The 25,922-nt window shown below is 37.0% G+C and overlaps 3 protein-coding genes across 4 annotated transcripts; 2 read left to right on the top strand and 1 right to left on the bottom strand.

Moving 5' to 3' along the window:
• Positions 1-2,553: 2,553 nt before the first annotated feature.
• LOC129885614 (pathogenesis-related homeodomain protein) lies at positions 2,554-13,488 on the top strand. Of its 2 annotated transcripts, XM_055959960.1 has the most exons (9): positions 2,554-2,920; positions 5,564-6,316; positions 7,447-7,612; positions 7,707-7,830; positions 7,942-8,054; positions 8,155-8,715; positions 11,451-11,720; positions 12,325-12,414; positions 12,547-13,488. In XM_055959960.1, the coding sequence occupies exons 2-9, from the start codon at positions 5,817-5,819 to the stop codon at positions 13,060-13,062; spliced, it is 2,340 nt and encodes a 779-aa protein (XP_055815935.1). In that variant the 5' UTR covers positions 2,554-2,920; positions 5,564-5,816; the 3' UTR covers positions 13,063-13,488. The 2 variants fall into 2 exon arrangements, with proteins under 2 accessions (XP_055815935.1, XP_055815936.1); XM_055959961.1 differs by lacking the exon at positions 11,451-11,720.
• Positions 13,489-14,010: 522 nt separating this feature from the next.
• LOC129885613 (TIP41-like protein) lies at positions 14,011-20,724 on the top strand. The gene is made up of 8 exons (XM_055959959.1): positions 14,011-14,317; positions 15,113-15,298; positions 17,122-17,209; positions 18,140-18,253; positions 18,367-18,426; positions 18,508-18,549; positions 18,677-18,805; positions 20,495-20,724. Exons 1-8 carry the CDS (start codon positions 14,178-14,180, stop codon positions 20,609-20,611), a joined length of 876 nt encoding a protein of 291 aa, XP_055815934.1. The 5' UTR covers positions 14,011-14,177; the 3' UTR covers positions 20,612-20,724.
• A 2,791-nt stretch (positions 20,725-23,515) lies between these two features.
• LOC129885612 (zinc finger protein 4-like) lies at positions 23,516-24,537 on the bottom strand. Its single transcript, XM_055959958.1, has one exon. The coding sequence runs from the start codon at positions 24,337-24,339 to the stop codon at positions 23,818-23,820; it is 522 nt and encodes a 173-aa protein (XP_055815933.1). The 5' UTR covers positions 24,340-24,537; the 3' UTR covers positions 23,516-23,817.
• Between the last annotated feature and the right edge of the window lie 1,385 nt (positions 24,538-25,922).

Below are 25,922 nucleotides of genomic sequence, written 5' to 3'. Positions count from 1 at the left end.
CACTATTATTATTTGTTCATAAATAAAGAATTTTTCTCTCATTTTTAAACATTTAATTTTCTCCTTTTCTGCATACATTTCTTACCAACAAAGTAGAATCTTTGTGTGATTTTGTTGCTGACTTTTGAGTTCCTGAAGTTCTTGAAGTTTAAGGTGTCGCTACTTCTCTAACAGGTATATCAGCTTTATCCTGTGAAAAAATAATCCATAACCTCAGGTACAGTGAGGAATTAAATTTCTTAAGGACACAAGGTGAATTATTTGGTCTTGGATATTTGGTTATTATAGTTAAACTTTTTTTTTATCTTTGTTCTTTTTATATTGTTGTTGAGCAAGGTACCCATCAAAATATATATAAAATTATAAAACTATATAAAGTATATAATTATTATAATAAAAGAGGCAAAAATTATAAATGGATAGAAGTGAATATATATTTTATTATAGAAATAGCACCACAAACACATTTTGACGTCGCTGCTCCTAGACAATATCATAAATTTTCAAAATTATACCAATGATGAAACTTTATGATGATGTTTTGAATTTCTTAAGTACGTTGAATTTGAAACTCCATGATAATAGTTATATTTGAAATTAGGGATTGAGTAGAAGTTACTTAAAGTGGACTAACCAATAATGACGCACAAACCACTACTTGCCCCATCCCCTCTGCCTATTTCTTTTTCGTTAAATTAAGTCTCCGATAATAAACAAAGAAATTCTAGATCTCTCTATCGCTGTGTTGCCCTTTTCTTCGATAAAGCAACACTGAAGATACGATAAGTAACCAACAACGACACAAAAATCACTGCTTGTTCGCTCCTGTGCTTCGTTTTTCTTCATATACTCAAATCTTCGATAATAGCGAGTGAAACCAGACCTGATCAACAACATACTGCTCCATTCCCCCTCACTCCTATGTTTTCATATTTATTTTCCAAATTTGACTAAATTTTATGTTTTTCGATAGTGTTCTGGTATTTTTGTTGTGGAAGCAAAGCTGTGGGTCCTCTATTCCCCCCCCCCCCGATGATGTTGATTTTACTGATTCACATTTCTCTATGGTCATTTGGTACAAATCTATCCATATAAAAATGTAGATAATGACTATATAAAAAATGTATATAATATGTATATGAAAAGTCTGTTGATAAAATAAAATAAATAAATGTATGTATTCTTGATTGGTGCATTTCATATTTTAAAAAATCATAATTAAAAATTATTTTGAATATTAGATATCAATTGATATTGTATGATGATTTTCATGTCAAAGACATAAATTCTCTCCTGAACTTATTCCGAAAAGTCAGTTACACGATTAAACTATCATGACTATCTATTACACACATTTACTACTCAAAAGTGAATTTAATACCACCCTCAAAGCTGGCGTGGAAATACAATTAAATACAAAATTAAAGAGGCGCGTTTGAGTCAAAATAAAGTCAATTTTCCCCCCCCCCCCCCGCGACCACACCCTCCCTTCTCCTTCACGCCACTCTTTCTTTCTTCTTCTTCGTTTCTTTTTTCTTATCACAAGCTCTTTTTGCTATGGCTTATGAAAAAATAAGCCAACTACACTCTTTTTTCGTGATAATTTTATGAGAGAAAAATAGAAAACATGCTGCAAAGATCGATAAAATTGTTCAATTAGTTAGGTTTGTTGTTCGAAAAAAATTCCTGTGATAAAATTGATCGATCCTTATTACTTCCATTATCAAATTCGTCAAATAAAGTACTGATTATCCATTTTATACAAATCTTCCTTTTTCTTTGTAAAAAAGTTTATGGGTTTTGCAAAAAAAATCAAATCTTTTAATATATTTTTATAGATCTTTCATCTCTGAGAAAAATCCTCTCTAAATTTTCCTCAAAATCAGCGATAAAAAATTGAGCACTATTTTTTTAATTACTTAACTAAAATCTTTACAAATAAATATTGATAATTGTTCTTTGGATGTCGAGTGGTGATATTGATGTTAGGTATGGTGATTTTTTGTGGCAGTGATGTTGTCTGATATTTGATGATAGGCGTGGTGCAATTACTAGATGGTGATGGTATTGAATTTTTTCATGGTGGTGGACTTGATAATGGTTAGAAAAGAAGATTATGAAGGAAGAAGAAGATGACATTGCTGATGGTCTTTTTGATGCAAAAATAGAGTCGTTTAGCTAAGAATGAAGAGAGAAAATAAAGCAAAAATGGTTGAGAAAAAAAAAATATTACACGTGTAAGTTTGCAAAGACATAATAGGCACGTGTAAATCACGCTGGATTGTGCGACTGGCTTTGTATGTTTAGGGGGTATTAAATTTACTTTTGATCAGTAAAAATGTATAATAGGTCACCATGATAATTTAAACGTGTAACTGACTTTTCAAACCAAGTTTAGAAAGGAATTTATGTCTTTTCCCTACTTCGGCCTAAAGGTTATTCGTGTACTTACCCCCATGCAAAATTTCCTAAAAAGTCAGTTTAGGCCCAATAGCAATTGGATCAAGTTTAAGCCCACATAAAAGGCCCATGGCGTGAGTCACAAAAAAGCACATCTGGAATGATCGAAGAGTGAGGCTAAGGAGAGGGAAACAATGGCGGCGCGGCAAAAGTGACCCTAGTGAGTGTTAAATTTTTCGCTTGAAAAATACTACCCCGCCCGCACCCTGATTTCAAGGACGACACCCACCCAGAGAGCTTTCATCTCAGAGTACTATTATTATTATCGGGGGGCTTAGAGAGAGCCTCGTTAACACCAATATCTACCAGCCACTCTTCCTACTTTTCATACTCTCATCCACTCACTCGCTCACTCTTCCTCATCCCCCCAAAAATACACCATACACCTTCAGTTTGAAGCCCTAGTTCCCAGATACTTGATTTAAACTCTCTCTGTCGATTTCTTTCTCTGCAAACAAAGGTAAATCTTGAAATCTTGAAAGTATTTTAAGGTTCCGTTTTCCGTTTTCAAACCCTCACATTATTGCAACCTAAATGTGGGTACAAACAAGAAAAGGGGGAAACTTGACACATTTTCCATATTACACTAAATTCATGTATTTGCAATTATATTGTTTGTTTATTCTACTTTTGGTTTTAGTGTTTCTTGTTTTCTTTTATCTCAAAGTGGCTGAATTTTGCCCTCTCCATTTAGTTCTGAATGCTCAAGTACAATCTTTAGGGTTTTCTTGGACACCTTTAGTCAGATGAGCTTTAAATCTGAATTGGCCGTTGGATGTTGTGTATAATTGCAACTTAAGCTTCTGTCTCTCTCATTCTTACAGATAAGTTTCTAAAGACCTAGGTTTGGATAGATAAGCAAATAAATGTTAAGAAAAAAAAAAGCGACTTTCCCCCTTTGGTTAGGAGGTAAGTGAATAAATGATTTGTGAAACACTCAAATCTAGAGGTTATGACTCTCCAGTGCGGCAAAGTATGATCTAAATGACCAAACAAATGTCTTACCAAATAGATACACATGTCTTTCCCACAATGTATGCATGTTATTATCAAACTAAATACCAGAAAATAGAAAGAACCAAAGATCTTCTTTTATTGTTTATTTGTAGGATAATAAACCAAGACCTAGCTTCCTATTCCATTCAAATCTATGAAATGCAATTTAGTGGAGATATGCGTACATTCATTAAGTTGAAATTATGATCCTCTTTTCACTTCTTGAACATGTAATTAATTTTGAGTTTTACTCTTATTCTGTCTTGATGTCCTATTTTGACTTCACAGGATGATTAACGTGAATGGTAGCAAGTTAATATATCATATAGTTCAGAAGAAGATGTATGGGTAGTAATTTCTATGAATAAAGAAATAAAATCTACTATGAAGAGTATAGTGCCACATTTCTATCATTTGTTTAATGGTATATCCTGTTTAGATTTGTTTAGGGAAGTGCACATTATTTGGAACAGACTGTTGAGGTAAGTATGCTTTTGTAGTCACACATTTATTCATTTGCACGAGGCCTCAAGCTGTCCCTGCTGGGAAAACCATTTATATAAACTGAAACTACCATATAAGTCTTTATATTTCTTCCAGAAACTGATAGTTTTGTGCACCCAAGGGTGTGACCTAGTGGTTAATGAAGTGGGTGGGAACCATTAAGTCTCATTTTAAATCCTAAACACTAGGTGATTTCTTCCCAGCTGTCCTAGGAGTCCTAGCATTTGGTGGACAGAGTTAAACACTAAGTGATTTCTTCCCATCTGTCCTAGCCATCCTAACATTTGGTGGACAGAGTTAAACACTCGGTGATTTCTTACTATCTGTCCTAGCCGTCCTAGCCTTTGGTGGACAGAATTACCTAGTATCTGTGGCTGGTGGAAGGTGACAATACATGAATCTTGTGGAATTTGTCTATGTGCACACCAGACACCATGATTATCAAAAAGAAAAAACTAATAGTTTTGTAGGCCAGGCCAGTGTACTCATGCAGTCTGCCAAAAGGGTGTTGAAACTATATGCGTCTCTATGCCCAATTTGTGTAAATTATATACGAAACAAACTTTTTAGAAAAAGTGGTCAACCTTGCAAACTTTTACTTGCCCTAGGTTCACAGCTTCTTTTCAGGTCTCACGTGGCCGCTGGGAAGTAACTAAGTTAAGCCATTCCACTAAAATGCTCTTTATTGATTGAGCTTTCTGGGAAATATTATTATCTTTTTTCCTCCGTATTTAATGTTGCACCCCTGTGCTATCAAGAAGATGGAACACTACTCATTGAGTATTTTTGCATCCATCACTGAATGGTTAAAGCACCCGACCTAGCAAGGGTCAAATTGCAGGTTCGATTCGTACTGGGCAGGCTGAGAGCAGTGTCTGCTCCCCTGTACCTGCGGGAGTTGAATGGCTGTTTCGCTATTTGGGACTTTGTTTATGGGCAAAAGAATTAGTATATTAAGTAAAAAATTCAATATATATTCATAATTGAGCTTCTAGATTCATTAAAAAGGAAGAAATGAATAGGCTAAGGGCTGTACATCATTCTCCAACCGTATTGTTGTTCCTGAGTAGTAGTCTTTTTGTAAGTAAATTATAAGTTACACATTTTAATTTTTACATTTGACAATTTATGGACTAATTACCAGTTCCTGGGACTTCATGTAGAAATTATAGCTGGAGGACTAGTGTATTTGGATAATTGTTTTTGCCCCACTAGTTGAAAGCATGAAGGTGCTGAGAGCTGGTGTTATCTATTCATGCTTCATATCCTCATTACTCAAAGGAGATCAGTTAGCCTCTGTTCTTCTTTGGCTCAGTTGCATTTATGAAGTCTAGCCAAAAGTAGACACGTATTTAATAGTGCTTCTGTAGTAACATGTGACACAATGATGCTCGTTAGAGAAAATACCAACAACCAAATGTTAACTAATATTGCATCAAACATTAATCCTCATTATTATAAGCTCATGATTGGATGAGCTTTTCTATTTTTTATCACTCACATTTAAGTATTTGGTGCAATTAAATATAACTTTTTTTTAATAACTGCAACGTGATTTGATATTTAGGTGCTCATGCCTCTTTTTTTTCTTTTTTCTTGTCAGAGAAGCAATATTGGATTTTTCAGTTTGGAGTATTAGAAATTTAGCCCCATGTTTTTTGTGACAATTGGGAGAATGGGTTTCTAGTGATCTTGTATCATTGAATATATTCATCACTGCAGTAACTTAGAACTTGAGCTCAGAGGTCATTAAGAAGAAAATGAAGAGAAGAAATTAGTGGAAGCAGGTATAGTAGGATTTACATGTAGGATAATTGTCTCGTATATACATTTTTTGTAATGCCAATCAGGAAGAGATGAGACCTCAGTTAGAAGATCAAACTGAGATGTCAACTCTTGGAAACACATCAGTGTCACCTGAAAAGGTGGCAAGAACAGCTGTTGGGGGCCATTGCACAGCATCAGCAGGTAATATGTCTGACAATCCCGGTGTTGACCAATCAGGAGAAGCATGTGAAAACGCAGTTCCAAATCTTAACCAATCAGAATGTCGAGAGAAAACACCTGGTCAGCCTAGAAAAAGAAAATCTATTTCAGGATCCCCTATTAGCAGTACTAGACTCCTACGCTCGAAGTCAAAGGAGAAGTCTGTTGCTTCTGAGGCAAATAATACTGTAGTAATTCATGATGCTACTGAGGAAAAGAAAAGAAAAAGGAGAAAGAAAAAACATGGTAAGCATATAGCTGCAAACGAATTCACAAGAATAAAGGGCCATCTGAGGTACTTGTTACACAGAATAACATATGAGCAGACCTTGATTGAAGCTTACTCTGGTGAAGGCTGGAAAGGACAAAGGTTTGTTACCTTTTATCAGAATTGTTATGTAGTAAAATATGTGATAATTTAAGTGATGAATGCTTAATGAAGGTTGGAAAAGGTAATCTTCTGTAACTTGTTGCAGCTTTATTGTACACAGTTCTTTGACGTCCAAATACTTGACAGCTCATTGCAGCTTGGTACCCTAAAGCAATATTTCCTATTTGTGAAGTGTGAACAGTATACAAGATCGATATTGATGAAAAAAGGCACAGTACTACTTTAGTTCATTGAACCGAGAGATGCAATTCTAAAATATTCTAGGTTAATGCCTGTATACTGGCCTTCCCCAATATCAATATAATTATTTACCTTATCAAAAAAGAAAAAAAAATCATCGGTCAATAGTGCTTATATGATGATGGCTTGAGGTTGCAGGTGAGCACCGCTAACATTATGTTGTGAAGTAGAATTTTTTTTTAATAAAGTAATAAATTTCATTAAAGAAAGGGTACAGGCTTTCTTCACTCTTAAAGCTCGTTGCAGGATATTTATGTTTTTTTGTTGGCAGTTTTGTATAATTGTTCTGTTGATGTATGTTTTTGAAGTACTCTGGGAGGTACCGACTAATCTAAAACCAAAAAAGTAGTCATGGAGGGGTACTTTCGAGCTGTTCATGTGTTGCATTATCAGTGTTGGTTTGATATGATGGTCTAATTACTTGCCCTAGGGAGGAAGCAGGTGTAAGCATACTAACCCTGTAGACTTATTTGTATTGTGCTTTGCTGACATCTGTCATAGTCTAAGGGCAATGGGTTTAGCACCCACTAGATTTTATTGCAACCAATAAGCTGATTCTATTTTACCCCATGATGTCACATTCACAAGGCGGGGAGAATATGTATGTTAATATGCTGAGTGCATTGTTTTTATTTTATAATTATCTGCTCTTTTACACGGCGCTGCACCCTTAGCTGCATCTGCCTGCTTAACCTAGCCTAAAATTATCTGACCTGTTGGAAAATTATATAATAGAAATCGTGTTCATGTCTGGTAGTTGTTATTTCTTGCTTAGCTCACTTTTGCTGTATTTTCCTGTTTATTTTAAAATTTTGAGATCATACTTTTCAAAGTCATTGTTGGGTTTTATGGTGTCGACACTCTTGCAGCTTAGAAAAGATAAAACTGGAGAAGGAGCTACAACGAGCCAAGACTCATATATTTCGTTACAAATTGAAAATAAGAGATTTGTTTCAACGCCTTGATACATTACTTGCTCAAGGGAGGCTTCCAGCATCTTTATTTGACAATGAAGGGGAGATTGACAGCGAAGATGTAGGGCATGCTTGTTAGCTGCTATAATTTTAGATGTGTTCACGTTGCTATGATGTGATAACTGGATTACTCAGGCATCTTTATTCTTCTGCAGATATTCTGTGCGAAGTGTGGCTCTATGGATCTGCCAGCTGATAATGATATTATCCTCTGTGATGGTGCTTGTGAGCGTGGATTTCACCAGTTGTGTGTGGAGCCACCTCTGTTAAAAGAAGACAGTAATGTTCAGTTATCCTGTTGATAGTTATTCTGATGGTTCTGTTGTTCTTTGCTATGCTCACAGTTGTTCCTTATTCTCATGGTTCTGTTGTTCCTTGCTATGTTCACAGTTCCACCTGATGATGAAGGCTGGCTTTGTCCTGGTTGTGATTGCAAAGTTGACTGCATTGACTTGCTTAATGATCTTCAAGGAACAAACCTTTCCGTCACTGACAGCTGGGAGGTCATGTCTTGATCATTCTTTCCGGATAATCAGCAGTTAGTTTTTCTGATCGTTATGATCTTAAGTGTTGTTCCTAAGTGTCTTCTTCTAACATGTGTAGAAAGTATATCCCAAGGAAGCTGCTGCTGCTGCCTCTGGGGAAAAGTTGGATGATATTTCTGGTCTTCCATCAGATGACTCGGAGGATGATGACTACAACCCCGAAAATCCAGATGTAGGAAAAAATGATTCAGAGGATGAGTCCAGTTCTGATGAATCTGATTTTTACTCTGCATCTGAAGACTTGGCAGAAGCCCCTCCTAAAGATGATGAGATATTGGGGCTTTCTTCTGAAGACTCGGAAGATGATGACTTTAATCCTGATGACCCAGATATGGATGAGCCGGTTAAAACAGAAAGTTCAAGTTCTGATTTTACGTCCGACTCTGAGGATTTTAGTCTGATAGTTGATACTAATAGGCTGCGAGGTGATGAACAAGGGGTTTCCAGTTCAGTAGATAACAGTATGCCAAACTCGGCTTCCCAAGAGGAAAAAGCTAAAGTTGGCAAAGCTAAAAGGAATTCGCTGAAGGATGAGTTGTCCTATCTTATGCAGTCTGATAGTCCTCTTGTATCTGCCAAAAGGCACATAGAGAGGTTGGACTACAAAAAGCTGCACGATGTAAGCTTCTATTTATTATTTATAATTATCCACATATATGCTTTCTAATTATCTGGAGTGTAGTATTTATGTATATAACTAATGTAGTACCTTTCAACCCTCTTGACATGCTCTTGCCTTGGTCTATCTCCTAACGGTTTAGATTCAGAGTATGAAATTTACTGATGTACTCCATGTAGAATATCTGTATTTGTTAGAAGAACACATGGAAACTCCACTGGCCTTGATAATGCGATTTTTGCTCGACCAGTTTATTTCTGTCATCATTTATGAGATTATTGTATATAATATTACTCTGGGTCTTCTTTAGCACAAAGATTCAGTTCCTGTTTGGGTTAGTTCCTTGATTTTTTTCTAGATGCAACTTATCTATCGTCAAGTGGTCATTCACATAATCGCATTAACATAATTTTCTGGTTCGGTCCATGATTTCATCAGTACAAAATTTGTCATGAGAGCCTATTCTGTTTTGACAAGGATAAAGGGAGATAAGTGGGAACAAAAAACACAACACCCTTTTGTTGGGACTCACATTCTGTCTCTTTGTGATTGGGCATTGTAATCACCTTCCGGGGTTTGAAGTTTAGAATATCAGATTGTACATGGCATATATACAAGAACTGGGTCACTGAATTTTACTACAAAAAGGTTGAAAAACAACATAAGCTCTTATCTAAAACATTCAAATTGAATTCTAACATCTGAGTCGATCTAAGTCCATATAATAGGTGATTAAGTTGTACAAGCTGTCAAGCACTTATCATTATAGCGGAGAACTGTTTCTCTTTAAGAGCTGCATGACTAATTTCTAGGTTACTGAGGTATGTTCTCGCTGTCTCAGTGGCCAACCTTCTTTTATTTTGATATCTTCCTGAGTTGGCTACTTGATATAAGGGTCATCTCCAGGAAAGAATAGGATTCTCCACGCCGTGTAACGTTCATATGATGTGGTTCAGCTGGTGGAGTTGATAGACAGTTACTCTGGCACAACCAAGTAGGAGGGGACTCAGAGCACTTCCCAGTTGTGATGGGGTTGCATCAAGGATCAGTTCTTAGTCCGTTTTTATTTGCCTTGGTGATGGATGGATTGACGCGACAAATTCAAGGTGAGGTGCCATGGTGTATGTTTTTCGCGGACGAAATAGTCCTGATCGATGAGACTCGTAGTGGAGTTAACACTAAGCTGGAGGATTGGAGACATACCTTGGAGTCTAAAGGGTTTAAGCTGAGTAGGACCAAGACAGAGTACTTAGAGTGCAAATTCAGTGAGACACTTCAAGAGGTTGGCGCGGAAGTTAGGCTTGGTGATCAGGCCATCCAAAAGAAAAGTAGTTTCAAGTACCTTGGGTCTATCATGCAAGGCAGCGGGGAGATTGACGAGGATGTCACACACCGTATTGGGGCAGGGTGGATGGAATGGAGGCTCGCTTTCGGTGTGCTATGTGACAAGAAGGTGCCACCACAACTTAAAGGCAAGTTCTACAAAGTGGTGGTTAGACCGGCTATATTATATGGGGCGGAGTGTTGGCCAGTTAAGGTCTCTCACGTTCAAAATATGAAAGTTACTGAGATGAGAATGTTGAGATGGATGTGTGGGCATACCATGAGCGACAGGATTAGAAACGAGGCTATTCGGGACAAGGTAGGAGTGATTTCGGTGGAAGATAAGATGCGGAAAATGCGACTGAGATGGTTTGGACATGTGAAAAGGAGAGACACAGATGCTCCAGTGCGGAGGTGTGAGAGGTTGGCTATGGATGGTTTCAGAAGAGGTAAGGGTAGGTCGAAGAAATATTGGGGAGAGGTGATTAGACAGGACATGTCGCAACTACAACTTACCGAGGACATGACCTTAGATAGGAGGGTGTGGAGGACCCACATTAGGGTAGAAGGCTAGTACATAGTTTTGTTATTTTACCTTATTAGTAGGCGCATTAGCGCACTATAATTTCTTATGCTCTGATTTCTGCTATTATCTATTACTTTTTGTACTTTGATTACTCTATTTTATTTGTATCGCTCTCGTTATTTGCTTTATCATATCGCTTTGAACTTCTTAACTTCTTAGCCTTATCTAACCTCTTTTTATGCTTTTATTGAGTCGAGGGTCTTCCGGAAACAGCCGTCTTACCTTGGTAGGAGTAAGGTCTGCGTACACTTTACCCTCTCCAGACCCCACGTTGTGGGATTTCACTGGGTTGTTGTTGTAACCAAGTTGAAGTATCAAGCTTGTACTTATCTTGGATTTTAAGAAGATGAATTGTTTGGTTTTGTTTCGTTTTTGGTGTAAACAGGAGTATATGGAAGATCTAAAATCAGTAATGAATGCTTTAGGCACCTTGTAATTTTTGCTTTTACAGTTGAAGATCTTCCTGATACTCAACTATATTTGTTATTAGTAAACCTGTAACATGTTGTGGCAAGTTTGATTTTTTTGGAATAGAATATAAGTTGTTACCTTCTCAAAAAAATAATAATTGTGAAGGCTTAACTACTATTTTTATGGGAGGGTTTGAGGAAAGCGCTTGTCTGCAATGGGATATACTATTTTTCGTAATTGTATTTAACATAAACAAGATCTATTATATTGAAAATCGATTTGTTTCATTTAAATGGTATGTCTCTGCATGTCATAGATTCATCAACCATGTATGCACTTGTGTTCTTCAACGTGACTCCTTATCTTTGTCTTTCACCTGTTGGATTAATTTGCTCGGATTCATTGGTGAATGAAGGAAACATATGGAAATGGATCTTCTGATTCTAGTGATGAAGATTATGAGGATGGTCCGTTACCCAAGGTGAGAAAGTTTAGAAATGCCAAAGGTGCTATGGCTTCTCCTAGTTCGACTCCTGCAGATATCAACTATCAAAGTGGGAAACAGAAAGGGAGTGGACATACTTCTGATAGTGGAATCTCTGAGAAACTCAAGGTTGGAGGCACGGGCAGCTCCGAATCTCATTCAAGTGGTAAAAGAAAAACATATGGAGAAGCCGCCACCAAGGTATTTGTGGGCTTTACCCTGGTTCCAACTGTTGACATAATTTGATCAGCGTTTATAGTTCCAGTGACATCTTACTTTCCAACAACAACAACAACAACATACCCCGTGAAACCCCACAAGTGGGTTCGACATCTTTCTTTCCAATGAAATTAAAAACAATCCCTATTGAATGTAGGAGGAGGTCATATTTATGTCATCCTTGAAGAAATAGTGTGCAATGGATAGATAAACTAAGTTCATTAGCTTTTAAGCTAACTGTATTTACTCTTTAGTTGCCCCAAAAACGAAAATAGAACTTGTTTATAGATGTGCTTGCCTAATATGGTGATGCCTTCAGAAAGGTTTTTTTCTCTTCAAAATGTTGTATGGCTTTGTGACTTTTTTAATCATGTTTTTTTTCTTTTTCCTTTTTGGCTTGAAGAGACAAATTGATTAGTTTTTGAATGATATATGTCTGAAAAGAACGGGATGGGTTACATAGGATTCATATGGCAGACCCAACTAGTTTGGGATTGACATGAAATTTTCTAGTTTACTAGAAGAATATCCTTTGTTAGTTTTCATGCATTTCCCCACTTCAGCCTAATGCATTTTTGGGTTTCAGAGACTCTACGAATCCTTCAAGGACAATCAGTATCCTGACCGTGACGCAAAGGAGAAGTTGGGTAAAGAATTAGGCTTAACAGCTCACCAGGTTTTATAAGCTCTCCCTGACATGTGTTAATTTCAGCTTCATCCTCTTTTTTGTCACTTGTATCTTCTTTATTGTTTCGTTGCTGCCATTTTTATTCTTTCTTGTTTTTTTTTTTAAAAATTAAATATGCAGGTCAGTAAATGGTTTGAAAATGCTCGTCATTGCCATCGTCATTCTTCTCGCTGGAACACAATTATGAGTCAGAAAGTGTCGAAAGAATGTCCATCCTCATCGCAGATAATTGGAGAACCACTTGGAACTGAAACTAAAAGCATCATGAATGATGCTTCCTGCAATGGGGTTGAGAAATTGGAATCACCAAAGCAATGTCTTAATGGAGAAAAAGGTCATGCAATAGATAAGGGTGAAGAAGATTTGTTGATACTGGAGGCCAGTGGAAAAAAATCTAGTAAACCAAAAGCAAAAGTTGATACGACAAATCAAGGATCGGATGACACTCCCCTCAGTAAGACTCCCAAGAAGCAGAAGGGAAAAGTTGGTACCACGAATTCTCAGAATGATAAAACAACAGATCAAGGATCGGATGACCCTCTCCAAAATAAGACTCGTAAGAAGCCGAATTCAAAGGTTGATACCCCGAATTCTCAGAACGTCCGTAGAAGTAGCAGGTTGCAGAAACAAGGCTGAATAGTGGAAGTGCCAAATTCTGGAATGTACGAATACTCGGAGTGGAATATAATCTAACCTGGAAGTTTTCTGATATCGGTGAATGGTTAAGATTGAAACGTTAGCTAGTTGAAGGTGGTGGCGTCCTCCTGTCAATCTAACTTAAATGATACGCATTATGGAGAATCCAGGAGATCAGCTGAATTTTTTTCTTATCAGTCAGCAGTGATTAAAGGTGGATGTAGAAGGGACTAGATGGTATTTAAATATCGATCATACATTACATTTATGTCTCAATCGTACAGTAGACATGGTATGGTGTCGTACGTATTGCAGATTAAAATATTTCTCTCTTTTTATTTATTTGATTTTTGTCGTCCTTCTGTTGTGCAACCTCTCAGTAAAGATGAACCTATTTCAGTTGGATTACAGCTCTATTTTGGTGAAGCGTCTAATGCGACAGTAAGGAGCTTTACAGCTCTTATTCGCGACAGAATATCCCATCGAAGGGTTAGACACATCATCGCTTAGAGTTTGGTAGGGTGTATAAAAATAACGACGATAATCTCTCTATTTCTTTTTTCTTCTATTAATTGATAGAGTTTTAAATATATGTACTCATTATATTTTTTAAAGATATTAACTCAATATTAATAAATTGAGGGTATAATAATAAGAAAAAAAATTGTCCTTTCTTGATTTGTCAAAATTGACAAGAAAAAATTATTAGAAAATATTTGACAAATAAATAGAGAGGGAGAAAGTATTAGTTATAATAATACCTAATAGAGTGTACAATTACACACAACTCTCAAACCAACATAATTCATTTCAAAACCAGCTACTAACGGAGTCCTTAATTATCTATCAACCAAATAATTTATTCAGTCAAACAAACAGTCAAGTCCAAACAGGCCTTACCAATTCTTTTGCTAATTGTGTGTTTAGGTTAGGTATTAACAAGAGAACTATTTTCAGAAATATTTGTATTAGTTTTTGTGAAAACTATTTTAACTTCTTTGCTATTTTCGTGAAGACATCTATATTTGGATCCACAATTTGTCCTTTTTGGAGAAACTGTTACTTATAAAATTTTCTAAACCAAACGGTAAGGTACTCTGCCGGACGATCGGGACATGGAGTGGGAGAGTGACGAGAGAGAATTAAAGGCTGCCGGAGCTGAGCCTCTGCCGGACGGACGGAGTGGACTCCGCATTCACGGCTGGGAGATTGAGTCTCGGAAGCGTTCCATTCTCACTTCTCTTCAGCTTCAACAGTACTCTTTTACCCTTTTTATATGTACAATTCAATTAAGCACTGATTTGTTTTTATGACTGCAACTGTTTGTTTCATGTTTCATGTTTTATTTTACACTTTATAGGTTTAAAATTCGTACCATCTTTCGTTGTACGAACAGAACTTACTACTGATGGAATCATTGATTTTGGATTGCTGCGTACTTGATTGATTAACTACTCGGAAACAGAAAGTCTTGCAGGCTACTGTAGGAATGTAGGGCTTGAATTGGTTAGGATGTGAAACATGAAATAAGACTTCTGTTCCTACCAAATTAGAGTTATAGCCTTTTCCTCTACTTAATCTGAACTGTTTTCATCCACAACAGCTATCTGGATGATAATTGATATGCCATTTCGTATTGTGTGATCTTTTGCACTGCCATGGAGAACTCCTCATGATGCTGAATTACAATGATTCATCACTCAGGCCTGAGGTTTTAATAATTCTTATCTTAGTGTATGCGAATCCCTGCAAATTTTAGGTTGAGTGCTGCATATTGATGAGGGTTGTTATGCTTTTTTGGTTCAGAGAACATTTGTCGTTTTCCCTTCCCGCATGTGACAGATGACCTGTGAAGAAGCCTCTCTAAATCTTAAACTCTCCCCAGCTCCACGAAAAGAATTTGCCATGCATTTTCTATATTGAACTTTTTTTTGTGGACTTTTATGTTTTTGCATATAATAGTTCATATCCTCTTCTAGGAAAGCACACTTATCCCTTTGATATCTTGAAAGGGTCTAATTCCACCATAAATCGCTTGATATGCATACAGATGGGAAGAAGAACTTCAGACCTCTCACTTGCCAGAGATGGTATTTGGGGACAATTCTTTGGTGCTTAAACATGTGAATACTGACACAAAAATTCACTTTAATGCATTTGATGCTCTAGTTGGTTGGAAACACGAGGCACTACCACCTGTTGAAGTTCCAGCAGCTGCAAAATGGAAATTCAGAAGGTATTAGTAGCTTTCCAATTAATTTCATTTGATGAAAGAAAGTTATCTGCTGATATTTCTGGATATATTAGAGGAATATCTTTTGGGAGGTTCACAGAAACCCAGAATTAGCTGTTAGCATGCACTTCTTTCCGGGGGGTTAAATTGCCTAAAGAACTCATTTAGCTAACATTGCGTACCAGGAGTGACTATCAATTTTAGCTTCTTTTTTGGGAGTTGGGGTTTGGTGCGGTCGGGGGAAGAGGGGGTGAGTGGGGGAATTAGTAATAGGGAAACCAAAGCTTTTGATTTTTTAATTGAGGACTACAAGATTGCATTTTATATGTCAAATTCATACTTATATCAAATATCATTTATTCTGGATCCTCTTTTAGTTCTCTCTCACCCCTGGATCCTCTTTTAGTTAACTCTTCCCTTAATCTCTATATTTGATATAAGTTTCGTATGTAACTGAAAAAAAAAAAATAGAAGTAGAGAATTCATATTGTACTTTTACTTGGAAGTACTGGCTTGTGAAGTTCACAACGATCCTAGAAGAATTAGTTGGATTTTCATTGCCTTTTATTGAGATCAACGCTCCTACATTCATGCTTTATTCTAGGCTAGTACCCATATTTCATTTGCTATATTTGTGTGGATGCTGTTAACTTTGACAAGTAACTCATGCCTATGTTGCCCAAACTCGGGTGTGGGTGTCGGATACAAATCTAGAGGTTGGATTCGGCATGATCCAAAATTTAAGATCATGTCGAGTCCAACCTCTAGATCCGTACCCGACACCCGCACTCAAATCCGAACAACATAGGCAAATAATAACAACTCTATTCTGTATGATGTTGGTTAAGTTTTTCGGTGATTCAAATGATAGAGTGCTTATGATCTCAGTCAATAAAGGATCCTAAGTCTTGCTCCGTATCTACGTAGAAGCACTACTCCCTGAAAGAGGATGTTTTGTCAGCTGGTGCAAGCACCAGCATATGGTGGTAGAGTTTTTGTGAGTTTTGTCAGCTGATACACCACAGTATGGTGATAGATTTTTTATATTGATAAAATATCCTTGTCAGGGCTTTCGTCAATTGGAAGGTTGATCCCTTCTATAACCCCGTGATAGAGTTCCGTATACTGCTGAATTGCAAGCATCCAACATAGACATAAATTTGGGCCAGTCAAATAGATTGAATGTGACCAGGATCAGCTTTCAGGCCTTTGGCTAAACAAACCAGTAGACTCTGCAAAAAATACCATCTCACAAAAACAATAGTTTGTAAGTTCAAATGGAGCTTCTCTTAGAAGTTAAAACAACCGTATGAAGGCTTTAGTACATTTTTGGTACTTGCATGAATGGTTCTTGGCACATTTGAAAGGCTTAATCTGTAAAAGAAAAACATAACAAAAGGAAAAAAACAGAAACAAATAAATAATTTTTTTTAAAAAAAAAGCACCAGAAACTGTTTTGAATGTTGTTCTTCATTCTTTCCTCCTAGTATGTCGGTAACTTCTAATAAAAAAATCTAGGAGCATGTCCAATTTCTAATAACATTGGATTACCAAAAAAATGACATGGATGATGGCGATATTTTACTTTAGCTTGACCTGAAAGAATGTTGATGACAATTGGATGATTCTGGTACAGGACTTAGACAAACTAGAGCTCATATGCTTTAAAGCAGATCATGCCTTTTACTTGGTGTTCATTTCTTACTTTTCCCTTCAGATATAGCTTTTGATATCTATAGTGAAAGTCATCTGACAGACTTTCTTCATTTCCTTTATCTTTCTTTGCCTGACTCTCTCTCTCTCATTTCATTTGTGTGTGTTTGCAGTAAACCTTTGCAACAGGTGGTGCTTGACTATGACTATACCTTCACGACACCTTACAATGGAAGTGAAACTGTCGAAAGGAATGCCGAGGTCTGAATCTTATATCATTGGAGTAACACTTATTAAAGTTTGAGGACGTTTTATTATTCACTCACACTTTCTAGATTGTTAAAGCTAATATGCCAGCTGGTTTAGTGCGTGCTACCTTGGTTAGGCTGTTTCATCAGTTATTTGGTCCTTATTTTCCAGTCAGTGACTCAAATGTTGCATTTTTTTTGAGAAAGGTAATCACTTATATTAACAGTAAAACTCCTCTACAAAATGGAACTGAGTTGTGAGCATTACATACATATAAGGGGGTTCCTGAACAAAACGAAAAGTTACACCTTGCCTATTAAATCTACCAGTTCACCTACTTCCCCCCACATGTTCTGTTTACACCAAAAAAAGAAATGACTAAGACAATTCATCCTAATTTTCTGGATAGGATTGCTAGTGCATTCAAAGTATCTTGAATTCCTTTCCTTCAATATTATCGACTATACACAAACTAGAATGATCTGCCACCAATCTTCTTCACCTCCTCTCTTACCCATACTCTTCCAGCAGTTAAGAAGTTCCATAGTAGAACTAGGCATAGTCCAGTTTATACCAAGGTTACAATTTAGCAATAATCGCTGATCACTTGGAAATTTAATCTATTTGAAGTAATTTTGAGGACGGTTTATTATTCACTCACACTTTCTAGTTTGTTAGAGCTAATATACCAGCTGGTTTAGTGCTTGCTACCTTGGTTAGGCTGTTTAATTAGTTATTTTGTTCCTATCCTCCAGTCAGTGACTCGAATGTTGCTTTTTGAGTTAGACCTTAGCAATAATCGCTGATCACTTGGAAAATTTATTTATTTGAATGGGTACATTTTTATTTATTTTCCTTCTTCTATCTTTTCCTTTAGTTATTGCTTCTTTGCCGTCAAACTCAAAGTTCTTTGAACTATTCTTGTTACTTTTGTATAATTAGTGTGTAGGAGGGTTATCGAATGAAAGCAGCTGCAGTCTTCAATGGGAGCATTGCATGGACAAAATTGATTTGGTTGCACTGACATCAAAAGAACCTATTCTCTTTTATGATGAGGTTAGTGATCAGAATTTGGTGATTTCAGGGTCAAGTAACTGAGTAATGTTATCCATTTTCTACTTGTGATACCTTTCTAGCACCCAAGTTGATTTCATTTTTTCGTTCAACAGATCGTCTTATATGAGGATGAACTTGCTGATAATGGAATCTCACTTTTGACTGTCAAAGTGGTAATGTTATTCTGGCTTTTATTAAGTCATCAATATGTCCGACTTCAAATTTACTGATGAACGACTTTTGTGTATTTCTAGAGAGTCATGCCAAGTGGTTGGTTCTTATTGCTGCGTTTCTGGGTGAGTGTCTCTGTTGGAATTTTTTTACATTAAACAATTAATACCATGGATCCCAGGGGAATCTGTTTGTTGCAACCGAGTTATTGTTTCTTTATCTCTTTTATTGATGGTTGAATGCATTACACAGCTTAGAGTTGATGGAGTGCTTATGAGGCTAAGAGACACTCGTTTACATTGTTTATTTGGGGGGCATATGAAATCAGTTATTCTTCGAGAAAGTTGCTGGAGAGAAGCCACATTTCAAGCCTTGTCTTCTGTAAGTACAATATCATCTCCATACATGTACTAGGGAGACCTACTTATAAAAAAGATAAAGAGTAGTGCCAGGGAGATCTGCCTATGATGATGACCCTAGATTTCCACAGTTGCTAATATTTGTTGTCGATTTCAAAGTTGTTAATTTTGCTATCTGAGTTGGCTTTCACTTCTGGTGCCTCCCTAACATGTTCTATAACATAGACATTATAGGTTGTTTGGGATAGTAGAGACCATTTTATTCACTGTTTGAGCGGGCAATCTCGATGTTACTTCATCTACTCCTTTTATAGACTGATTGGCATGTTTCACAATCCCTAAAGGGTTGTGATGCAGCACTGATTCAGGAAACTGTGGTGCAGAAATCAGTTACATGAAACAGAATAGTTGACAGGCTTCAGGGAGGATTTTCGTAAAGAACAGATTAGGACTTGGAATAATATTGCTTCTGTAGTGAGATGAAGAAACCAGATCCTAGTGCAGTGAGAAGAAACGCAGGAAACAAAAGAAGAGAAGAGCAAGTAGGAGAAAAGGGGTGGGAAGGTGGGCAGTCCTCTTTTACCCTCATGTGGGTTGAAATCTATCTATACACCCCACATTTCAAATCATAATCTTCTTCATAACCAGACCATTGCAATTCATGTTTCAATTACAACTAATAACAAGCACAAGTCTTGGAGATCAAAACGTCTTACTGCAAAAGAATATTAGGGGACTAAGTTGTAAGTAGACATCTTAAAGATCAACTTTACTAGGAGTACTTACTCAATTATATGTCTAGAAACGGCCCAAACCGCTATAACAGATGCCCTATTGTGCAAGTGAGCATAGGCAAAAAGAAACAAATAAGATGGGAAATGTCAAAGAAAAGTTGTTGGGCTCGTTTTGACAAAAATCTCAAAATAGCCTTGACAATTGAATGTAAAAATTCCTTGAAACTAATGTCTGCAATATTTACATCGCGTTAAAGTCTCTCTATACATGACTTCACTGGTAAGAATTTTGAGAGAGTTCAGTTTAGTCGATCCAATTAAAGTGAAGCAGATCTTTCTTCTTGTATACCCATTTTCAGAAAATTCATAACTTTGGACATGCACTTTGTATCTATTTTTTTATAAATGGTAACTAAAGATATTAAAAAAATATATACAGCAATGCACCAAGATTGTGCTGCGAGAACCCCCTATCGAAAAATAAAAAGAAGGTTTCTTTCCTATACAAATTCCTATTCCTGAAGTGAGTTAATAAAATCTAACATGCTGTTTCCAGCCTCTTAAAAAAAGTTGATCAAGTGAACAAGTTTTCCATCCTTCACATGCTGTATATTGCACCAAAAAGCCGATAACCAAAGTCATTTGTACTTTAGCTTCTGTATAGAAACAGCTTTCCCTTCAAAACATCTGGAATTTCTTCTTCCCCACAAAACCCAACACACGCTGGAAACTGTATTCCACAAGATCCTTGCTGATTTCCTGATCCTACAATTGCCTCAATCAGTCAACATTCTTCACATTGAAAGGCATATCAAAATGCTGGCTGAAATGATTGAGGAACAGATCCCAAAGTTTGTAACTAGTTAGCTCTTCATATATTGGGGATGTTAGGATTACTCTGGTGTTAGATCGCATTTACTTCAACTTACTTTTAGTTTGTCTTAGAATTCCCTTACAAATCTTCTTAATTTTTGCAGAAAGGATATCCTTCTGAATGTGCTGCGTATAGTGATCCAAGCATTATTAGTGAAAGGCTGCCCATCATAATGCAGAAGGTTCAAAAGCTCAGTATTGAAATACCATGTAAGCACTAGGTGTGCACAATATTATTGTATCACATCTTTCTTTCTATGTTCCTCCTATTTGTGGAATTTAGTCAATTATAATTAATTCTTAAGGAAGTTATGGAATTATTTGATTTTCCCGACTTCTGATTTTCTTCTTCTTCTTCCGACTTTCGATTTTCTTCCCCATGTAAGTGTAAAGGATGGGAAAAGACACCGCATTGAGACATGCAAAGAGCCCAAGAACATGTTTGGTGCCTTGGATAAATGGAAGTGGAATGACACAGTAGAGACTATTACATTCGAGACTTTCTTAATAGAATCAAAAGGCTCTATGAGCGATGAAAACACTAGGTAATTTTTTTCCATTTACCTAAGTCTTGATAGGCAGAATTACCTGGTACTTGTGCTAGTGGGAGGTAGCAGATACCCGGTGGAATAGTCGAGGAGCATGCAAGTTGGCCGGACACCACCGTTATAAAAAAGGCTCTATGGACGCTAAACTTTTGACTCTCTACACCTTCCCACTTAAACTTATTTTGCAAGCATTTGACTTTCAAACTCCCATAATTATGCATCTGTGGCCTTTCACAAGCTTTTCCTCACATAGCCAACAAAAATGTCTATCGGCACTTCATCAGGGCTTAAGTGTTGGAATTTTAGTGGTTCTCTTGGGAAGAGGTTGCTGGTAGTGTTTTGATTGCACTAGCAGAGTTGTGCTGATCAAAAAGTTCAAAATGAAAGCACATAGTATATTTTTCGTGAAACTCCCTTCCCTTGGTATAAGATCAAGTTGAGCAAACAAATCCATTGTTCATTAACTTTTTGATTGAGCAACAAATGTTATTGGTAAACTTGCTGATGAGTTAGTTGGTAAATGAACGACACAGAACCACCCATTTATGATGATAATGGTCAAGTTATAATGAACATTATTTCAGAAGTAAAATAAATAAATACAATTTAATATGATTTCAGAGCAGATAGAGGTTCTAAGTTTGAATTTCACCGCCTTCATCAACAAGACTATTTCGTGTACTTTTTACCCAAAAAATTCAAGGCTGCACTTGAAAGGACATGTTGCAAACATAAGACAAATATATCGAAGTGTTCCTTGCCAGGGTAGTGGGGTTGATTCAGTCACTAGCCAACCTTTTTCCCCATAATTACTTTCTTCAAACTTTCTCTTTGTCGAGGTTTTGTTAGAGCATGTAAATGAGATTGCCTTCAACTATAGGGTGTGGTTCTGATCTATGTATTCCAGAAGATTGCAAAGTCCATTAGAGTTCTGATGGTCTATGCCAGTACATCTAGGGAAATGATGAGATCTAAAGGGCATTTTCCATTAGTTGGCCAAGCAGGAACACTAGGTTCAACGGGTTATACTGGTATATCTTAGATAGTGGAGGAATAAAAAGGTTTATGAAGTGCATTCAAGCATATATGCAGCATGTACAAATAAATATAGTCAGAGGTGGTGAGTGGTAGTTTTGTAAAATGTGAAAGGAATCTTGTAAGCTCTGTAGAATCTTGTACCATTGTTAACAAACATTAATAATGGATGATAACTTGCATTCCCTACTATAGGTAACTGTTGACCTTTAATATCTAAACTGGCGGTCAAGTGGTGCGGGGTGGCTTTTGTCAAATTGATATGAAATATAAAAGCTTCAAAGCAATCAGTAGTAACATCAAAATTTCAAGGTGGGAGTGGGAGGGGGGTGAAGGTGTCCTGGCCTGTTCTACACCTACATTTTAACTGCCTCATGTCATATAGAAGAGCACTACTTCTTCCTCAGAGAAGTTTTTATGACAAAGTGCATGCTATGCAATAACCTGAGGAAGCACCACTTCTTCCTCAATGTTTTTGAGAAGCTCAAAACTTTAACATTGCCAAATTGAGAAGTCAAGTTCTCTTTGCTACTGACTCTGAAATGTTATAACTTCAACTGGTTATGTAGGTTCCTAAGTATGTAAGTGAAGTTACAATAGATTGAACATTTGGTGTTACAATGAGATATTATCTTAAGTTGCTATCTCTTATGTATTAGACAATCTGAAAGTTGAGAGTTGACGACTAGTAGGTCCGCTATTTCTGTAGAATCCGATGGCAGTAAGGGTATAGCTCTGAACAGTTGGAGTGATTACTGACATGCTTTCACACCAACCTTATGAAGCACTTTGTAGTGAATGGCTTGCCGACTTTGGTGCTGAGTAAAGTAGGCCTAGACTTCTGTGATTTTGGAACGGGAAAGTATAAAGTGTTATATTAGACTTGTGTTTCATGCGTGTGCGGCAGAAGTTCAACAAAATTCTTGATTGGTTCAACAAAATTCTTGAATGGTGCTATTGGTGGGTTTCTGTTTTGCTGCTTCGTGCAGTACTTAAGTGTTGTTGCTGACCATAAGGCCTTTTGATTTCTGTTCGTTTGGCATGGAAAGAGGTCTAACTTACATTTGACATGTTGAAAGCAATAGAGGTGAAGACCCATTCATTTCATTTCCCAGTGTACTGTGTGACAACTTTGTCCTGAACACTATCCACCGTCATCTAAAATAACAAGAAAGAAAGTAGGGAAGGCGAGAGACTAGCTATCCATTTCCTTCTGTTAGATGTTGCTAACCAGGGATTGGAGTTACATCTGCTCAAATATTTTTCTCAGTATGAGGACTTCCATAGCTTCCATCTGCACTATTACCTCAGTGCTCCGTTTCACGCACTGGCTCCCTCCTCTCTCTCTCTCTCTCTCTCTCTCTCTCTCTCTCTCTCTCTCTCTCTCTCTCTCTCTCTCTCTCTTTTGCGAGTGTATCTCTTTAAATTCATCAAGAAACCAAGATAGAAAATTGCTGTTTCCTCTAAAATTCTAATCGGATTTGTCTAATTTCTTAAGCTTAAACATACTGCTCTAGATTAGCGGAGCTTAATACCAAAAAGTTTAAAATGCATATTCAATAACCTTCTGCCACTATTTGGGAGAGAGTAAGATGTTAAAAAGTTGTTCTTAGTGCAGTAGGAATAACAAGAAACTGAAAAGTACATATTACATTTAGGTATCATTCATTTGACAGGTTTACGCTGGAAATCTTGACATTTAGGAGCACTACTTCTCTAGATCTTTTACTCTAAACAGGTCTCGCAGATCATACAGTCAGTTCATGTACTGATGATGAACCAAGCTGAAGCTGTTATAGGAGAGGATAGAAAATAGTTTCATTTGCGATAGATGAGTAGAATAATTACAGCTTGAGATTCAGATCAATCTTATTTGTATTTGAGTCCTGGTCTTCTGATTGTTGTGGATTTAGTCGAAAACTTCCTGGCCATCTCAAATCAAATCCTTCATCTACTGGATTGGGATGAGATGTCATTTGAAAGCCTGTACTAGCCTCGCTGAACCTTGCCACAGTTGTACTTACATCTCTACCTGTTTTATGCACAAGTGAGTGGGGAACCATGCCAAGAGATCTGAACATGGGATTGTTGATAGGCAAAGCCATCATTGTCATCATCCTCTGGGACTGATACTGTCTCACTGCCCCTCTTTCTCTCTTGTGAGCATTCTGGTGGCCTCCCAGAGCCTGTGAACTGTAGAACTTCCTCATGCAGAAGTTACATGAAAAAACCTTGCCAGGAGTAGGTCTTGTCTGTGACTCAGATTCTTTAGATGTTGAAGGTGAGTTTCTTCCTAAGCTCAAACTCAACCACTCACCTTGATCAAGTATTGAAGTTCCCCGGCTGCCATCCTCAGCACTTCTCATTCTGCTGGCTGTTGCAATTATGCAGAAGTCTTTTTTCTTCCCTCCCCTACAAGTTTGCTGAAGAGCCAATTTTAAATTTGTAGATGACTAGATATAGGAAGAGGCTTTATGAAGATACTGACCAAATGGACTCTTAAAGGGCCAGAGATCATAGAGGCAAGGAATAAAAATTAGATCATGCAGGAGGTGAAGGTGAGATTAGGTATTGAAATTTATCATATCTCTTTTCACTGTCCCCACCTAGTGAGGCTTGGTGTTCCAGGGGGACAATGCTTACGTCATGTTTCACTGCAGTCCCTGTCAAGGCCGCGATTCCCCCACTTCTTTTTTTTTTTCTCTTTTATCTAATCAAATAATACTGCCTTTAACAAGTTCTCGTTGGAGTTAATTGAGGTTGAGTATCACTGTGATTCAATTTATGGTCTGATAATATAATCCTACAGTTTCTTTACTGTGTTTTTAATGTAGACTTTGTCATATAGGATGTACTTGATTATGCTAGTATTCAGTATGATACACGACTAAAGTTTATGGGTTTGAGATCAGTTTAAAAGGCATAGATTTTGGATCTGGCTGCTTGATATTGAAGCTTGTCTGACTTCGAAGAATTAGTTGGGTTTTAGAGCAGGATATTTGCCTGATAGCTCCAAGAATAGATCTTCTGCTCTGATTGTCTGTGTCATTTTTGCTGTTATTATTGCTAGTGATGGGTAAAAAAAAATTGTAGCTTGCGAAAACTTTTCATATAAAGTAGGTGCGGAAGTATTATAAAGATGGAACCCACCAGCAGTGACTTGTTTCCTTTGTGAAAGAACGAGTGAATGAGAAGATTTAGGAAGCAGAATGTAGATGTTGGAGTGAGTGGTGGTAGTCATACTATATTGAGTGTGACTTGTTTCAATGTCTGATGGAGTGGTAGGGTCCAAAGATTTGTCAATAATAGTGATTAAAATAGGAAAGAGATGAGATAGCATCTTTTTCCAACTTTGTTTAGTATTTTCTTCTAAACATGAGGACCTATGTGGGTGTCTTCATGTTGGGTTTTCTTTTCTGACAGATAGTGGGCATTGTATATGAACAGCAGAAACCCCAGTTTACCATGAGATATAGATACCCCCACCTCTCTCTCTCTCTCAATAATTAAGGTGTTGGAGGGAGTTGATAAAAAATAATTGAGTAAAAAATATTTGTTCTGTTGAGAAACAGATCAAATCCTCTGCAACTGAATCTGTTGGGAGGTAATAAGTATCCGGTGGAATAGTCGACATCAAAACAAGTTGACCTGGCTACCACTCTTATCTGAAAAAGAAGTTTCTGCAGCTGATGCTAGAACCATCATTTCGTTACTGTCAATTGATGTTTTTTCTTTTTATGGAGCACCGAATATTTGGTTAGAGGTTCATGTAATGAAGTGTTATACTGTCACATATGTTGAAGGCAATAATCAGTTCAGCATACGTTCAGATTGTCCGTTTCTAGACGTTTTTAACAAGAGTTTTGGATTTTTCCTGCTGATTAGTCTGTTTCGTCATTAGTTCACTTCCAGAAAATGAAATACCACTTTTTACGTCCCAAATGCCTCA

The sequence above is a fragment of the Solanum dulcamara genome, chromosome 4 (genome assembly GCF_947179165.1).
Source record: "Solanum dulcamara chromosome 4, daSolDulc1.2, whole genome shotgun sequence".
NCBI classification, from domain to species: Eukaryota; Viridiplantae; Streptophyta; class Magnoliopsida; order Solanales; family Solanaceae; genus Solanum; species Solanum dulcamara.
Note: the sequence above shows the minus strand (reverse complement) of the source record. Positions and strands in the feature narration are given on the sequence as shown.

Bases quoted from the DNA above. Each gene is read 5' to 3' on its own strand.
- LOC129885614 (XM_055959960.1), top strand. From the start codon at position 5,817: ATGAGACCTCAGTTAGAAGATCAAACTGAGATGTCAACTCTTGGAAAC. The intron at 6,317-7,446 runs GTTTGTTACCTT...ACACTCTTGCAG, and splicing joins GAAGGCTGGAAAGGACAAAG to CTTAGAAAAGATAAAACTGG. The intron at 7,831-7,941 runs GTAATGTTCAGT...CTATGTTCACAG, and splicing joins ACCTCTGTTAAAAGAAGACA to TTCCACCTGATGATGAAGGC.
- LOC129885612 (XM_055959958.1), bottom strand. From the start codon at position 24,339: ATGAGAAGTGCTGAGGATGGCAGCCGGGGAACTTCAATACTTGATCAA.
- LOC129885613 (XM_055959959.1), top strand. From the start codon at position 14,178: ATGGAGTGGGAGAGTGACGAGAGAGAATTAAAGGCTGCCGGAGCTGAG. The intron at 14,318-15,112 runs GTACTCTTTTAC...ATATGCATACAG, and splicing joins ACTTCTCTTCAGCTTCAACA to ATGGGAAGAAGAACTTCAGA. The intron at 15,299-17,121 runs GTATTAGTAGCT...GTGTGTTTGCAG, and splicing joins GCAAAATGGAAATTCAGAAG to TAAACCTTTGCAACAGGTGG.